We start from the raw sequence: 17,244 nt of genomic DNA, 5'->3' as shown, positions 1-17,244 counted from the left end.
CCTTGAACACTTATCTGAACCACAAAACATAATTGCTCAGGAAGAGTTTAAGTCCTTTTCTGCAAAAACTGTTTCTAGAAATTGTAATTTAACTATTACAAAATCTCATGGCGAGCTGTTTCCATCCATCCCCATCCCTAACCCCTCAGGTCGTTACGTCATACGGGCAAAAAAGTTTCACTAAACGGCTTTTCTATGGCACCAACAGCCTCGCACCCGGAGGGAAATAACTCAGCAGTCTCTGCAGTGCTGCCAAGTTGTGACTTAATCGCCTTTTTTCTCCCATTCCTGGAATATTTTGCGAAAAAAACCAACTTCTTGCAAAGGAGAAGGGCGGCGCTCCGGCACCCCCTCAGACATTCCCCCCCCCCGCCCCCTCAGAGCCCCTCCCGCCCGCTCAGCCCCCGGCGCGCTTCCCGCGGTCTCGCGAGATCTGCGCCGCCCTCAGCGCCGGCGCGGCCTCGGCCCGACGGGATCTTTCGAGAATTGCCGGCCCCGCGCTCCCCCCTCAGCGCCGCCGCCATGTCCGTGGTGGGCATCGACCTGGGCTTCCAGAGCTGCTACGTGGCCGTGGCCCGCGCCGGCGGCATCGAGACCGTCGCCAACGAGTACAGCGACCGCAGCACGCCGTGAGTGAAGCCGGGGATCCGCGCTGAGGCGGCGGGAAGGCGCCCGCGGGGCCCGGCGTGGCGGGGCCGGGGAGGGAGGGAAGCGGCGGGGCCGTGAGGAGCGAAGGGATAAAGTGCTTAGAGACAAGCGGTAAAGCGCGGCAGATACGGTGAACCCGCTGTGCTCCCTGCCTTTCGTAGAATCACAGAATCGTAGAATATTAAGAGATTGGAATGGACCTTAAAGCTCATCCCGTTCCACCCCCTGCTATGGTCAGGGACTCCTTTCACTATAGGAAAGGCTGAGAGAGTGGGGCTGTTCAACCTGGAGAAGAGAGGGTTGTGTGGAGACCACAGAGCCCTTGCCGGTGTCTGAAGGGACCTGCAGGGAAGCCGTGGGGGGGACTCTGCAGTTTTTCCCCGTGCGGATGGGGAGGCCCTGGCACAGGTTGCCCAGAGAAGCTGTGGCTGCCCCATCCCTGGGAAAGTTCAGGGCCAGGTTGGATGGGGATTGGAGTAATCTGGTCTAGTGGAAGGTGTCCCTGCCCGTGGCAGGTGCTTGGAAAAGGATGAGCTTTCAGGTCCCTTCCAACCCAAACCACGGTCTGGGATTCCACGATTCAATGTGATCACTATATTCAAAGCCTGCTCATATAATGAGCCTTTCCCGCACGTTTATCGAGAAGAGTGTGCATTGCTTCTGTTTAATAAAACTTTCTGAGAAGGAGAGAACTGGAATAAAACTCTTCTACGAGTGAATTAAAAAAATAAAGATGGGAAAAGAGCCTCCAGTGCATCAAACCTGGAGGAAAGCAGGAAAGCTGTCTTAGAAGTGTTTCTGCAGCTTCCCCTGTGTTGTAGTACAGCTTCACTTAGGCAGACATTGAAGTAAATTGCTGTCTTGGTGAGACAATAGCATTGTCTTGGATGTTTGGGGTTTTTTTTTAGATTCCTCACATCACTTCAAAAAGCCCAGAGGCAGAGAGTGACCTTGCTTCTCATTAGACAATACCTCACTCTGTTTGCTTGCTCTTGTCTCTAAGCAATGAATAAACGGAGAAGGAAACTTTGAATTCAGCACATGTGCTCGAGTATCTGGAGATCTCTAAAGTGTTCTCAGTAATATGGAAGCTTAAAGGTTGGATGTGCTGGGAAAACTTAATTGTAGAGAATGTCAAAGCTGTCCTCTAATAACTCGAGGTATTTGGCTCTGTCTGCAGATAAATATATCTATATTAGTGATATGAGCACAAATCTCTTATTAAAGGACATAAGCTAAATAAAATTTCTGACATAATGTGTCTCTTGGGAAATAATGCAGTTATGGGAGGCTGGAGTGAAATTGGAAGAAATGAGCATAATGGAAATGAGAGGGTTTTTATCAGGACTTAATCTCCAGGTACTGTTCTGAGGGAGGCAGAGAACCATCCTGCAAGCAGACCTTTCTATGAAAAGAAATTGTGAATGATATTTTAAGTGCCTTGGAAACAGAAACCTGGTTTAAGAAGTCAGTGCTGAGGCGTTTTTAGAGTAGGGAAAATCATGCAAGGTGTTGTGACAGGTTTCCACAGGAATTGGCTCATGGTCAGGGTTAAACATTGTGTTTTCTATGGTGACATCCAAATTTTGGGAAGGCTTAGCAGATATGAGTTACTGTAATAATCTGTGTGATTAAAATAAACCCCACTGAGTGCGTTGTGCTGGGTTCAGTGGCACAGATGACACTTTCATAGTATCTGCTCTCAGCTCTGGCACTTGGATTCTTCCAGAATCCTGCAAAATTTGAACTTGTACATCCCAAAGCTGAGAAAAACATGTTTGTCTTTGAGTGTGGAAAAGTGGTAGAGGGAAAGCTAGTGAAAACAGAGAGGAGAAAATAAGATAGTTTAATTATTTCCGTAAGGATGAAGGGACTTGGATTCAGTGAAATCATTGAGACTGACCCTTGGAGCTGGTGCTGATTGTCAGTGCAGAGGAAATGAGCTGTCAAGGGACAGGGGATCTTCCCAGGGAGTGACAGTGGGTAGGAGGGTGAGGTTGTGCTTGCAGGTCTGTTAAGCAGAGATTTTTAACTTTCTAAAGTGTTTCATTAGACCTCTGATGACCTTCACTGTAATTGTTTCTCCTTATAATGCAGTGGTTAGTTATTCAGCTTCCAGAAGTTGTGTAATAGTGTAATTTGTATTTAATGAGTTAACTCTGGTTCCTGTGAACTGATTTGAGGAATAAGACTGTCCGTAAATTCTTCCTTCCCTCCCTTCCTCCCACATTCCCTCCCTCATTCCCTCCCTCCCTCCCTGCTTCCCAGTTTTACTCACCTCTGTTCTGGGTCCTTGCACGGCTCCTCGAGGCTCATCTGAAGTGGTGGATTTGTGTTGGTGAGGGGCTGTTGGTTTGTGAATTTAGCAGTGAAGTATCTGGGTGGGGCTTTTTTTTTTTTTTTTTATCCAAGAGAAAGGCAATAATTTATGTTCATGTCTTAATTTCTTTCAGGAGACCAGAGTAAATTAATAATCAGCTTTCTGCTCCAGGGCTCCTTAGGTTTTCACCTCCTGTTCCCTTGTTGTGGGTCTGCAGAGCATAAAATTCCCAGTTTTTATTGACTCAAATAGTTGTTTGAAACAACAACAGATCTATTCAGAAATGTTCATTCTGTTGCAACATATGCTTTAGGGTAGGCCTTGCTTCATTTATTATGTTATTAATAAATTGGAAGAAGATATAAATCCAGTGCAATTATATCACCCCAGTCTTCAGTTCTGGTTTTGACAGTTTCTGCTTAGAACACCCAATTCCAAACCTCAGGCTGAGCTGGAATGTGTTTCTTGTGGCAGCCCTATGGCATCACCCTGCTGTAAAGCAGATTCTTGACCTGCTGTAGGGAGAGCAGCTTAATTACACTGTTAGGATGTTGTGTGAATAGGAAAGATCTGCTTGCTTAATGGCAGGTTTCCCCCCACTAAGTTTACCTCAGTGGTATGAGGAACTTGGATTAGAGGGCTGGATTTCATCTTGTTAGGGCTCCTACAGTTTGTTAAATATGTAAATCAAGAGGCTTAATCAGCCTAGGAATTTCTCCAAAAAGGAGGATTTCTTTATGAAGAACTGTGGCTGCCACAAAGCACTGGGGAGTAAAGCACGATCTTCCTTTCTGCAATCCACGTCATTTCAGTGGGGACAGATCAAACTCCCAAGCACCAGTCTTTCTCTACAGGTTTTTTCTTCCTGCCCTTGAAGGGTTTGCCTTAAAACTGGAAAGCTTAGTTAGCATCTGGAACAGACATGTAGGAATGATTTCCTTGATATCTGATTTACCTCCTGTTTGTCTTCTGAACACTCAAATGTTTCCTGTGTTGTTAGCGACCAACTTATCTTTGGGTGGCTCAGATACACAGGTGATTACTGAGATAAGGCTGTCTGCCCAGTCAGTACTTAGATGGAAAACTTGAATGAGCATGAATAATTTGGATTTAGTGCTGTTCTGCAGTGAGGGCATTGCTGTTTTAACTGGAATTAGAGTGCCTGATTTTTCCAGAATCCACAGAACACTCCATGCATAGATTGCAGTGAAGGACCAATTTCTAAATGGTCCAAATAATATTAATTGGACCAGTAATATTCTAAACAGTATCAGCACTTTTTACCAAAAAGATGTGCAGCGCAGCTGTACCAGTCACTGACTGAACTCTTTCTTGTCCTTGTAGATCCTGTATATCCTTTGGGCCCAAGAATCGCTCGATTGGTGCTGCAGCTAAAAGCCAGGTGAGTGTATAGGTTGGGTAAAAGCAGCGTCACCGGCCAAGAATCAGCTCAGCAGAGTGTGGGTTTTATCACTGCAGATAACAGATGTCTCTGAGCCAGTGTCCTGGTGTCTCCATAACTAATGAACAGCTGAGCTTCCTTCAGCTGTTCAGCATGTACTGCTGCTTTGTCATCTGGGATAGAAATCTCGGGGTTGATCCTTGCACATAATGAAATGTGCAAAATAAATCTGTACCTCTTAAGAAATTCTGATAAATACTAATTAATTTTTTTTTAAGTTGCAAATGTAAATTTTAAAGCTAAGCAGTGATGTTTCACCCTGCCTTAGCTTCTTTTAGCTCCTTTGCATTGTAGTGGCTTTTAATTATATGACTACATTCTGTAGAATTCCATTAAGTGCATGATTTTGGCAGAAAAGGGACATACTTGAGTGTAAGTAAATACAGCTTTCTTGACTGTTTGTGGTTGAATTACAGGCTAAATTATACCTCTTGGATGTTCTTGCCCATAGTTTAAATTTGTGTTGCTGTAGGTAGGTAAACATGATTTAAGGGCTGAGAAGAAGTTAATCTGATTGGATTTGCTTGTGATATTTAGGTCCTGCTGTATCATATCTTATGTTGCTGTGAAACCCCTATAAAAATGATTTATTTTTTTCAAGTCTCCTACAGGAAGTGACTAGTCAAACAGTTGGGTTTTCTTAGCCTAAAAGCCTAGAGATACATGAAGATTCATTATCTAGAATAAAAAAATCACTGGACACAACCATGTTATTCAAGAACAGCACCACTGTACTAGAACCAAACACAGCTGTTTTTTCTGGAATTGAGTGTCTGCTTAGCTTAATGAAATCCATTGGCACAGAGCCCAGTAGAGATGAGGTATGTCCTGCAGAAACTAAACCTAGAGAACATCCAGCCCAGGTTTCTTAGGAAATAGACACCTGACTGGAACCCAATCCCAGGTAAATGCTGTATGGAACGGTGCTTGTCTGCTCTCAGTTACTGTGGTTTTCAGTATGTGCCTTGCTCTGATGTCAGTGAAAAAATTCAGTTTATTTGCACTACATGAAACAAGCTGTGGTGATTTTTCACTTCTCCATTTGTGCTGATCTCTGCTTTTAATAAAAGACAGTCTACCTTTTGTCAGTTAAATCAAGTTGCCAATATCATCTTGGGGCCCTCCTGACTTTTTAAAGCTTCATGCCAAGGTCCTTGAGCTGTTTTGTGAGAGTATCTGTGTTGATTGTCATGTGCACGTGATGAACCTGAGCTGGAGTTTACATCTGTGTGCTTGTTTTGTTTGGGAAATAACTGACTGCAGTGCAGTAGAAAGGTAGGAGTAGGAAATAGGTACATGGGAAAGAGGCTTTGCTAACACTTCTACAGAGTGAACTACACATACACTGTGAAAATTGAGTGCTGCTGTAATCAATATTTCATAGACTCTTGGCTCAGTTTTTAGCATACATTTATTTTACATCTCAAATTCCTGCAGGTTCCCTGAGCAACCAGAGGGAAGTTGCCTCCCAGCACCTGCCCTGACACTATTAAGATACAAATGACAAAAATATTCTGGCAAGAGAAGCATGAGAACAAAACTCTTGTCTTCTGTTTGAAATTCAGATGTTCCCCTGCCATGTTGTATTAAAGATTTCTTTTCCTCTAGGTTATTTCAAATGCAAAGAATACAGTACAAAGTTTTAAAAGATTTCATGGTCGTGCATTCTCAGATCCCTTTGTTCAAGCTGAAAAAGCAAGCCTTGCCTATGAACTTGTCCAGCTGCCAACAGGCTCAACTGGCATCAAGGTAAGTCTGGCATGTTTGAGAAAGAGTCAGAGGAAGAAACTGATAAAGTTTCCTTTTATCTCTTTATTTTAAATCTGCTCACTGTAGTTTCTGTTCTCTTTTGAACTAAAAGTCTTAATAGGGAATGAAAGGCTAATAATGGGGATGGTGCCTGGGTTTTACTGCAGTGTAATATGTGTGCACAATTTTTGTTTGAAGGCCATGTATATGGAAGAAGAAAGAAACTTTACTATTGAGCAGGTGACAGGAATGCTTCTTACCAAATTAAAGGAGACCGCTGAGAATGCGCTCAAGAAGCCTGTGGTTGACTGTGTTGTTTCTGTAAGTATGTGATACAACAAAATATGTAAGACTTATGTACTATCATAAACTGATATGACTGCAGCATTAAATTGTGATTAAAGTGCCTATTAAACTTGAATGTCTGGGTATCTGCCTTTTCTGTTTTAACCAAATCTTACATCTCTTCTTCAAAACTAGGCTTACTTCATTAGTGGTCTTATTTATGCTGCTAGTTAGCAGCATAAATAATATTTATTACCTGTCTGGTTCTTTGCTCCAAAAGCGAGCAGCTTGTGATATGGAATGGAAGAAGATTCCTTAAAACTAACTTTGTCTTCATGTAATATTTCTTTTTCTTTTTTCTCTGTTACAAGTGAAATGAACTCTGAATTTGAATGATGCCTCAGCTCTGCTCTACCAACTCACTGTCCACACTTATTTACTAAAGTTGGCTCTGGGAAATGTTAATATTGACACTATGATCACCTTGCAGGTTCCTTGTTTCTACACAGATGCAGAAAGGAGGTCTGTGATGGATGCTACACAGATTGCTGGTCTCAACTGTCTGAAACTAATAAATGAAACAACTGCAGGTAATTCTTTTGTTTCCCTCACTCAGTGCTGTAGTTTTATTAGATAAAAGGGCTTTTTCCCTGCCAGTGATCCTTGCTCTCTGGAATTACAGCTCATTTTAAAAGCTTAAAATAGATGAGTTGATCATAAATTTTCTTAACCTCTGCTCTGTTTTTCTTATTGCTTTACAGAGGCTTAAAGATATTTCTTGAATATCTTTTTTAATGCAGCCAAAGGAAGGGCTGATACTGTTTAATGTTCTTCTATGTTTCTTTAGCACTGGGAATTTGGTTTAATAAGATCACTGTCTGTAGCTTGAGAATTACACCAATAAACAGCATTAGTATTTCCTTGTACCACTTCTTGAGCAATTACAAAACTGAATGTCCTAACTATACTTTTATTTCTGTAGTTGCCCTTGCATATGGGATCTATAAGCAAGACCTGCCTGCCTTGGAAGAGAAGCCACGGAACGTTGTTTTTGTGGATATGGGGCATTCTGCATATCAAGTTTCTGTTTGTGCATTCAACAAAGGCAAACTGAAAGTAAACAATCTGTTACACATGCATTTTAATTACCTGTAGCACATTCATCAGCACATCCAGGGACTCTGGCAGGCAAGCCTGCCGGGCTTCACAGAAGTGTGTCCAGACAGCTCAATTCCTGTTCTTAAAATTGCACTTTGTCTGGAGCAAAAGTAGGGCAGGGAACTAGAGAGCTTTTGAGCAGTGTGTGGAGGAAGCAAACATGCCTTAATCAGCAGACTTTGGCAAAGAATAAAAAAACCTGGATTAAATGGTTTATTCAGAAATTACCATATCTGACTGCATGCTGCTTTTAAAAAAAAATACTCCCTTTCAGTCATAAGATCCAGCATTAAAGCAGGAATTCTTAGAACAAGGTGTGACAGATGTTTTTTAACTTCATATGAAAGAGTAAAAACGTTCTTAATTACTTTAAGCTGCCAGTGGAAACTAAGGAAGTGACAATGTACTTTCTGAGTGTACTTTACCAAAGCATTGGTGTTTTCCAGCAAATACTAACATTTCCTAATGGCTTTCTGAACTTTGCAGTTCCAGTAACGCCCTCTTGATTGGTCAGAGAAGCAGATGCAAATTTTAAAGCATTAGGTAGTGAAATGCAGAGAAATGTTCTGAGAACATTAGTTTCATAGTAATTCTGTTTAGTGGGGAAACATAATCTACTTTGTGTTTCTCTCAGATCTGTCTTTTAAACTTGAAAGCCATGGCAGTATGAAAGGGATGCTTTTGGGTCTAGATTGGAAATCTGGACAGCAAGGCAATCAGAGAGTGTAGAGACCAAACCCAGTCTGAGGGTAATTGTGTATTGAGGGTAATGTGCTACTTCACTGATTTCTGTTCCTTAAAAAATAAGTTCCCAGTACATTCCCAGATCAGAATCAGGTGAGGTGGATGGGCTACAGGTGTTCTTTACAAGTATCTCCTCTGTCAAAAACAACCACCTATTTGCAAGAGTTAATATCATTTATTCTCCTCCTGTTTTATTTTTAGCTTGGTGTAAGCATGTTCCACCCTTATGAGGCATCAAATATTAAACTGGGATATGATTCAAACTGACAGTGGCTAAGCAGAATTTGGAAACATGGTCTGCTCACAGCAATAGTTACTGAACAGATTGTGTTAATAAGCCTTGCACTGTCTTCCTAAATTTCTTTTAGAAGCAATTGTCACAGGGGAGGGGGACCCGGGCAGGGAAGCCAGGGCTGCTGTTTAGCATTTGATATACCAATGTCGTGATTCCTGCTTTGATTTAGAGTTGAACTATATTTGAAACAAAGCAATGCTTTGATGTTATCTGCTAATTGGTTTCACTGAGCAATGGCTCATTATACTATTACTGAAGGGTTCCATTTCTTTAAGGTTCTTGCTACAGCATTTGATACAACACTTGGAGGCAGGAAGTTTGATGAGGTGTTAGTTGAATACTTCTGTGAAGAATTTGGAAAGAAATATAAACTAGACATAAAGTCCAAGATCCGGGCCCTGCTGAGGCTGTACCAGGAATGTGAGAAGCTGAAAAAACTGATGAGCGCCAACGCCTCTGATCTACCCATGAACATCGAGTGCTTCATGAACGACATAGATGTCTCTGGAATGATGAACAGGTAATGTTTGAACCTTTACAAGGGCAAGCTTTAGAGTGCCCTTCAGTCAAAAGTTGCTCTTTGGACTGGAGAGAGGTGGGAACTCAACAAACAGCATGTGCAGGAACACTGCTCCAAATGGAGATGTTTAGAGACTGGTCAGTGGCCTTGAGTTAGGAGGGAGGGCTGCAAATGTTGCAAGGGTGCCTGGATTATTAGAACCAACTTGGTGTGGGAGAGTATACTAAAGTATAAAACTAGGGTTGGGGGAGAGAAAAATTTGCAGTACACAGTTCAAGTGACATTCCTTCAGTTTTGGGTCCTGTTGTGTTTGCAGCATTGCTTATAGTGTGTTACAACTTTGATTTATGGCTTCTTCCAACAGAAGCAAATTTTTAGAGATGTGTGATGGACTCCTTGCAAGAGTCGAGCCGCCCCTTCGCAGCGTCCTGGAGCAGGCCAGTAAGTGTGTGCCTTGTGTTCTGCATGCAGAACAGAGACAGCCAGAGGGCAAACTTCTTTGGGTGTTGGACAGATGGATTTAGCCCAGAAACAGTTTCTTGCTTTAGTAGTTTTAAAAACTTTTTAACACAAGCCAAGATCTGAAATTCTTACTGCTTAGAAACTTAGAGAACATTCTTGAAGTAATGGTTGGTCTAATAAAACTTCTAATTTATTCATATGAAACAGAAGCATTTAGTCCATAAAACCCATTGTCTGACTCCTTTCCAGAGCTAAAGAAGGAGGATATTTATGCCGTAGAGATAGTTGGTGGTACCACAAGAATCCCTGCTGTAAAAGAGAAGATCAGTAAATTTTTTGGCAAAGAAGTCAGTACGACTCTGAATGCAGATGAGGCTGTGGCACGAGGTTGTGCACTGCAGGTAAAAAGTGGTTTGTTTTAGTTGTATTTTTATTGAAATCCACAGCACTGCGGATAAACTTGAGATACGGCAATTGCTTAATGGCATGGGTGGAAATCAAAGCTTAGGTTCTTGCTAATGGAAATCTGTGTCCTAAGCTCTGGACATGGTCACTGTTGAATGGCTTAAGCAGTAGTAAATACTTGGTAGTTATTAGTGCTGCCATCTCTTGAATGCACCTGAATTTTGCTCTCATCACCTCTAATACATGCTCACAGTTCTGTTCCATCAGGGATATAAACTAGCTGTTGGAATCTGCTTAAGAAGAGAACTTTGTGTTGTAGTATGCAGAAGTCCTGGTCTTATGTCACTCTAGAAAAGTAACTTTAATTAAATTTAATCTCTGATTTCTTATATTGGCACTGAAAATTCAGTAGTCCAATGATAGAAAACCAAACACAATGACTCTAAAGTAAAACTTGTGTATTTCCATTTCCAGAGTGAGCAGATTGTTACAGCTGCCTGAGAAGGAAGGGTTCATAGTGCTTCCAAGGCTTGTTATGCAGGTCCTAAGTCCATCAGTATTAGTCTCCCTAATACCTATATATTAGCAGCATAAATAGCTACTTGCTGAACTAAATTGCCGTTCATCTGAAGTCTGAACGTTTGTAATGTGGCTCTTGTGCTCTTGCAGTGTGCTATTCTGTCCCCGGCTTTCAAAGTGAGAGAGTTTTCTATCACAGATTTGATACCGTATCCTATTTCTTTGAGATGGAATTCCCCAGCAGAGGAAGGGTTAAGGTAAAAATAGTTCAATCTTCTTGCATTTACAGCTTAAAACTAAATGGTGATGACTAGATTAAATAACACAGTAGGAGTAAATACCCTTAGAATAGTGCTCGCTTAACACTTCAGATTTTGACACGTTGTTAATGACAGTAGAAAACAGAATCAGGTGGCAGTTTGGGACTTCCTACATGGCTGTTGGCCTTATTTGACCTGGAAGGTCAGGTCAGGACAGTCTTTTGTCACTTCATAAGGAAGCTTTTCCTTAAGATATAAGAGTATCTAGAAACGTGTTGTTGGCTTACCAGCTGCATTGTCCCACCTATTGAACAGATGCTCTGTTTTCTCTTGCAGTGACTGTGAGGTCTTTCCCAAGAACCATCCTGCTCCGTTTTCCAAGGTCCTCACATTCTACAGAAAGGAGCCCTTCACTCTGGAGGCGTACTACAGTTCCCCCAAGGACCTGCCTTACCCAGATAGTGCTATAGGTTAGGACCATTCTGTGGCTTTCAGCTTCATTCATAATCTTGTCCATGTGTCAGGACTTTTCTGTCTAATTATATAATCTGGAAGTGCACCCTACTACAGATTCCGTAGGGACATGCTTCCAAATGGATCTACAGTAAAATAAGTGGAGTAACATGAAGTTTATGGACAAGAAGAGCATCCTAATATTGGAGCAAACCTGAAAGGGGAACACAGAGTTTTGCAGTCTTGCTGTGTTAAAAGTAACACTAGCTTTTACAGCATACCTTAGAGAATTCCTAATAGCTCTGTGTCCCAGCATTGCACAGTAAAAACTGGATTGTCTGACTTGAGTAGGATTTGATATCCCCTGAGTGCATTGCAGTGAACTGTGTCAGCAACAGGCAGGTTTTACTTTGCCTTCAGGGCTTATGTTTATCAAATCTGTTTGTTTTTTTTTTCCTCTCTGGGATTGTTTAGCTCACTTCTTGGTTCAGAAGGTCACTCCTCAAACAGATGGATCCAGTTCCAAAGTAAAAGTCAAAGTCAGAGTAAACATCCACGGCATCTTCAGCGTTTCAAGTGCATCTTTAGTGGAGGTTCATAAATCTGATGAGAACGAAGAGCCTATGGAGACAGATCAGCATACAAAGGAGGAAGAGGTAACAGACTTAATTGCTCTTAGCTTCTTAAAATCCTGGTGAAACACAACTGGCCCAGTTCTGGGGAGGGTCTGAGACCTGTGTAATGATTTAATAGACATCTCCAGCAACTAAAATATGAGATTAAGTACTAATTGTAGCATGTTACACCAGTGACAAATCTCTTTAAATCGGGACTGTGAGGTGTGGATGAAATTGTTAATCATGGAGATGTTACTTGCCTAAGCAAAGACTGGGAGCTTATCATTTATGCCTTAAGACTCTACTTGAGTTTTCAGTCTGTTTCTTTTGCCCAAAAGAGCATTAGAGGTGTAAGTGAAGTGATCAGCCTAGAAACTGAAACAGTGATCTGCATTTCTTTAATATGTGAAATTGGATCGCTCTGAATTTCAGAAGATGCAAGTAGATGAGGAGCAACAAAAAGCTGAAGAACAACAGCAGACCCAACCTGAAAATAAGGCAGAGTCTGAAGAAATGGAGGTAACGTGAGCATTTGAGACTTTATTTTTATGAGATTCCTGAGAATATGCAGAGTGTGAGCATATCTGCTGCCTTTGTCATAGTTCTGGAAGCTGAACTTTTATTTCAGTGCACTGGTAGTCCATTGTGATTAGAGCTTTAGAAAGGCCATCAATGGCACTGATAACTGCAGATCCATCAGGTGACCTGGTACTGATAAAATGAGGGAACTCTCCTGTCCATAGAAGAAATAATCATATAGTTTTCAATAATTTAAACACTAGAAAAGTGTTATACTGTGAGCATTGTGACTCAAGAATGTAGACGGTGTGCCCAAAAAAGGTCAATGATTGCATTAATTATCTGAGACTTCAGCGGCTGAGCTGTTGGAATGACAGGGAGTGTTTCGTTCTGATGCTGAGGTGCACTGACTCAGTCACAGTTTTTCTAATATAGGTCTTGACTGGTTGCCCTGAACTGACTGATGATGTTGTTTTTACTGTGAGTTTATTTTTTCATTGCAGACTTGTCAGGCTGACTCAAAAGACAAGAAGGTGGATCAACCACCTCAAGCCAAGAAGGCCAAAGTAAAGACGACCACAGTGGACCTTCCCATTGAGAACCAGTTGGTGTGGCAGATAGGGAAGGATATGCTCAACTTATTCATTGAGAATGAGGTAAACTCTTACTTGACCAAGCTAAAAAATGTTACAAATTGGTCTCCAGAAATGTTGGTGTTCATTAAACAAGGTTAAGGCTGGTCAAGAAAAGAAAAGGAATAAAACATGCAGTTGAAATTCTGATGTGAACAACAGTGCCCCATGGAGGCAGAGTACATGCCTCCTGTTCAGTGATGCTGTAACTCTCACTGAAGAGCTGTTCTGCAGGAAACCTCCAAAATCACCTGCAGTTACAGGGTGCAGGTGGCCAATCAGGGTGAAGGTTTCTCAGCTGGAGCAAGATTTTTCTGTACTGTTTTGGATATCACACCAAAACTCAAATAGTTTTTTATTCATGTGCTGTGTTAGAACAGTTCTATAAATTCCAATATTGCAAAATCTCTTTCAGCCTTAAGCCTTTGCTCACAAGGTGTCCTGACAATAAATAATTAGCTTTTTAGCCAACTAATTTGACTGCTTGTTCACAGGGTAAGATGATAATGCAGGACAAGCTGGAGAAGGAGAGAAATGATGCCAAGAATGCAGTGGAAGAGTATGTGTATGAAATGAGGGACAAACTCTGCAGTGTTTATGAGAAGTTCGTTGGTGAAGATGTGAGTACTGCTGGATTGTCCTTTGATATGTTGTGTTACAATGAGCAGTTGTAGTTAATAACTTTTGACCTGTATCACACACTGTGCTTACTTTATTCAGACTTTAAATTTGAAGAAATAACTTGTAACCTTTCTGGCTCTGAAGATAATCTGCTAATGTGGCTCAGGCACAAACCGCTGGTTCTCCTCCAAAACAGTCACACAATTAAGATGGTATCAGGATGTGTTTCCAGACTAGGAGCACTTGCACAATCATTTTAGGACAACCTGTTCTGTCTTGGCTCTTTGTCAGTATTTAGGATAGTTTTAAGATCAGAAAAATTAAGACAGAGCAGCCCTACCCAGGAACATAATAGGTGGGATTAGTCTTACTAAATGTGGGCATTTGTATCTGGATTGGTTGCCTAAAACTCTCTTGGCGTTATTAATCAGCTTTCCCTGTTATACTGGACGAGCTGGGTGTGTATTTAATATAATTCTAGTGGGATGAATCACTCTGGACTCCTGACTGGATCTCCATTGATTACAGTGGAGCCTTGCCAGCCAGGTGTCTGCAGAGCCCAATACCCACATCAGAGCCCAAACTGGGACATGTCAGATGACATTTTTGACATCTTAGCTAAAGATAAGTTTCACTCTGTTCTCAGACTTGCTCATATAGTGATGATGAAAATGGGAAGGGGAAAAAAAGCGCCTTTTATGTGACAGAATTGATCTAAACTGTGGGTGTCACAGATGGTTCTTCCTTGAGCCCGGTCTCCACCAGAGAGCCATACAGAAGAATATTTTGTTTCTTTAGGATAAAGAGTTTCAGACAGAGTTCTTTGGGTTCTAAAAATACGACTTTTCCAGAAAGGCTCCGAGTATCATTTAATGCCATCTGTCATCTAATAAATTATCTCACCATCTATTTTGTGTGGGTTGCTTCAGGATCGGAATAGCTTCACGCTGAAGCTGGAAGATACAGAAAATTGGCTTTATGAAGACGGTGAAGACCAGCCCAAACAAATATACATTGATAAATTGACAGAATTGAAGGTAAGTGGTTCTTACATTCCCATGGGAATTTACTGAAGCTGTTGTTGCAGTGAGGAGCTGTCTGGGGTCTGCTGGTTTGGAGGAGGTGAGCACTGGTGACAAACTGCTTGGTTTGGTTTTGAATTATGCAAGGGGCGGCTCTCAGTAGACCTGTAACAACACAGGGTTGAGGGAGGCTCAGTCTTCCCTGTAAGTAGAGATAAGAGTCAGAGTTCCAAGGAGTTTAGAAACATTGGTGTATCCCATCAAACCTTGCAGGATCCCACAGTAATGCTCCATGGATTTTGATACCCTTTGTGCTTTGTTTCAGACTCTGGGTCAGCCTATTCAGGCAAGATTCCAAGAATCGGAGGAAAGACCAAAAGCATTTGAGGAGCTGGGGAAGCAAATCCAACAGTACATGAAAGCTGTTCATGCATTCAAAGCAAAGGTATTTCCACACTTTAATTTCTGGAAAATGTAAGGAAATGGTACAGATCTTGCCTGAATTTTAGGTAAGCTGCTTCAGACAAAAAGCTGGTGCTACTTCCTGGCAAGCTTATGAGCGTTTGATAGATTTTTCCTAAGTGGATGTTGGCTTGCAGGCCTGAGTCTCTTTTTTAATCAGGTGTTGATTTCCTCATGGAGGGAGAATGCCAGCAGCAGTAGAACTTCAGGTCTCTGGTTACAGAGCTGGTAATCAGCTCAGTTTCTCTGCTAACCAGAGCAGCCTCCTGGCTCAGTGGTCTTTAGTATTTTGAAGCTAAAAGTCTGAAGAAATAAGGGTGTAGTTTGTGCTCAAACATTCACAGAGCTGCTCCTGCTTTGGCTGTTTCAGGATGAACAGTACGAGCACCTCGATGAAGCCGACATGGCAAAGGTGGAGAAGAACGCAAATGAAGCCATGGAGTGGATGAACAATAACCTCAATCTGCAGAACAAGAGAAGTCTTACTTTGGACCCAGTTATAAAAGCGAAAGACATCCAGGCTAAAACTAAAGTAAGTTTTTCTACATAAATCACTGTATTTACATGATCGTTTCTGCTTATTGGTCTAGTTTTTTGGGCTCAGAAAACACTGAGGTGAGAAATCTCAAATGTATTGGGGAACATCAACCCTCAACTTTGATATCCCACTGGTGCTGTCAAAAGTTAAACTGTGGGGAGGTTAAAAACATTTCTAATGATGTTTTGTTTCTGTGTTTTGTAGGAATTGACAAGTATTTGTAATCCCATAGTCAACAAACCCAAACCTAAGGTGGAACTGCCGAAGGAGGAGCAGAAGCCGACGGAACCCAACGGACCAGTGGACGGGCAGGGAGATGCCAGAAGCGGGGCCCAGGCCCCTGAGCAGGGCACTGCCCCCACAGCCACCGAGAAGAAGCTTCCAGAAATGGACATTGACTGAATTTCAGCACTTGTTTATATTATTGCAAACTACAATAAAGCTTTAAGTTGTCAACTTTGTATGTTCTGAATCCAAACTGAAGCAAGAGAATCCCACAGCACTCTTGGTAACTCCTGGAGAGGTTTGGGCGGGGCAGCAGGTCAGAACACAGAGGTAGCAAAGGACTCGCTCAGCTCAGCAGTGTTTGCCGTTATTGATTGTATTTAGAAGTTTTGGTAGTTTAATTAGCCCTATAGGAACAGCCATAACCTGCTTCTCCATTTTTAATGTCCAGGGTGAGCCAATCTTCCTTTGAAGGGCAGCGACAGCAACACCTGAAGTCTGATGTTCACATTGCTCTTCCGTTTCCCTGGGGATTGCAGGAGCTGGGACTGCAGGGAGGGAAGGGGAGAGCCCGAGGTAGAGTCTTCCATTGCCTGTGTTTTAGTGTTCGTGCCTGCTCTGGACTCACTCTGATTTGTACTGAACAGTTGATGGTTACAGAAGGTTTGCAGAGCAGAGAGGGTGGTTCATCAGCACCTTTATTCCTTAGCCTAGACTTTGAATCAGACTCTGAATGTGCTCCTGGACATGGAATTGGGTTCCTGGCAAACTCCCCAGCTAATTAGGCCCTGTAAACTCTTTGTCTCTAGTTAAGTTAGCTGCTTGTAGAAAGAGTGAATTCTTGTATTTCAGCTGCCTATGCTGATAGTTGAATCTGACTTGTTCCTAATTTTTTCTGGCAGGGGTATGCTTGCTTCCACGAGGCCTTCATTTGGAATGCTTGGTTTTTTGGTTTGGGTTTTTATTTTTCCAGGAAAACCAAGAACTGATGGATTTGGCTTTTTTTTTTTTTTCTATGAGCTTTATACAATGATTTGCTTCTAGTACTGATTGTTATTAAACTTGCAAACATTAATTTGTATGTGTTAAAATCCAAAGCTGAAAAAACACCCATTCAGATATTGCAAGAAATAAATGCACTGGATTCTACTGGATCACCTTCTTCAGCTGTTGATTCCAATGGACGAGAGGACGGTGTCGGGGTGGATGGGAGGGCTGTGCCCCTCCTTACTGGAGTGTGCAGGGAGCTCTGCGGGGCTGCACCGGGGCTTCCATGCCCGCGGGGGTTTGGCGGGGTGTGAGGGGTGTCGGTTCAAGCCCACCCTAAT

At 42.1% G+C, this 17,244-nt stretch overlaps 1 protein-coding gene across 1 annotated transcript; it reads left to right on the top strand.

Annotated features, from left to right (window-relative positions):
- Positions 1-465: 465 nt before the first annotated feature.
- Positions 466-17,070, top strand: HSPA4 (heat shock protein family A (Hsp70) member 4). The gene is made up of 19 exons (XM_050312246.1): positions 466-629; positions 4,313-4,370; positions 6,039-6,179; positions 6,378-6,500; positions 6,955-7,054; positions 7,447-7,580; positions 8,937-9,181; positions 9,546-9,622; positions 9,893-10,044; positions 10,718-10,824; positions 11,164-11,297; positions 11,755-11,936; positions 12,330-12,416; positions 12,920-13,072; positions 13,543-13,668; positions 14,599-14,706; positions 15,017-15,136; positions 15,524-15,685; positions 15,896-17,070. Exons 1-19 carry the CDS (start codon positions 523-525, stop codon positions 16,091-16,093), a joined length of 2,514 nt encoding a protein of 837 aa, XP_050168203.1. The 5' UTR covers positions 466-522; the 3' UTR covers positions 16,094-17,070.
- Positions 17,071-17,244: the final 174 nt, after the last annotated feature.

This window comes from Myiozetetes cayanensis, unplaced genomic scaffold (genome assembly GCF_022539395.1).
Source record: "Myiozetetes cayanensis isolate MyiCay16 unplaced genomic scaffold, myiCay2020 scf17, whole genome shotgun sequence".
Classification (NCBI taxonomy): domain Eukaryota; kingdom Metazoa; phylum Chordata; class Aves; order Passeriformes; family Tyrannidae; genus Myiozetetes; species Myiozetetes cayanensis.
The sequence above is the reverse complement of the archived record's forward strand: the minus strand, read 5'-3'. Positions and strand labels throughout refer to the sequence as shown.

Bases quoted from the DNA above. Each gene is read 5' to 3' on its own strand.
- HSPA4 (XM_050312246.1), top strand. From the start codon at position 523: ATGTCCGTGGTGGGCATCGACCTGGGCTTCCAGAGCTGCTACGTGGCC. The intron at 7,055-7,446 runs GTAATTCTTTTG...TTATTTCTGTAG, and splicing joins AATAAATGAAACAACTGCAG to TTGCCCTTGCATATGGGATC. The intron at 14,707-15,016 runs GTAAGTGGTTCT...GCTTTGTTTCAG, and splicing joins ATAAATTGACAGAATTGAAG to ACTCTGGGTCAGCCTATTCA.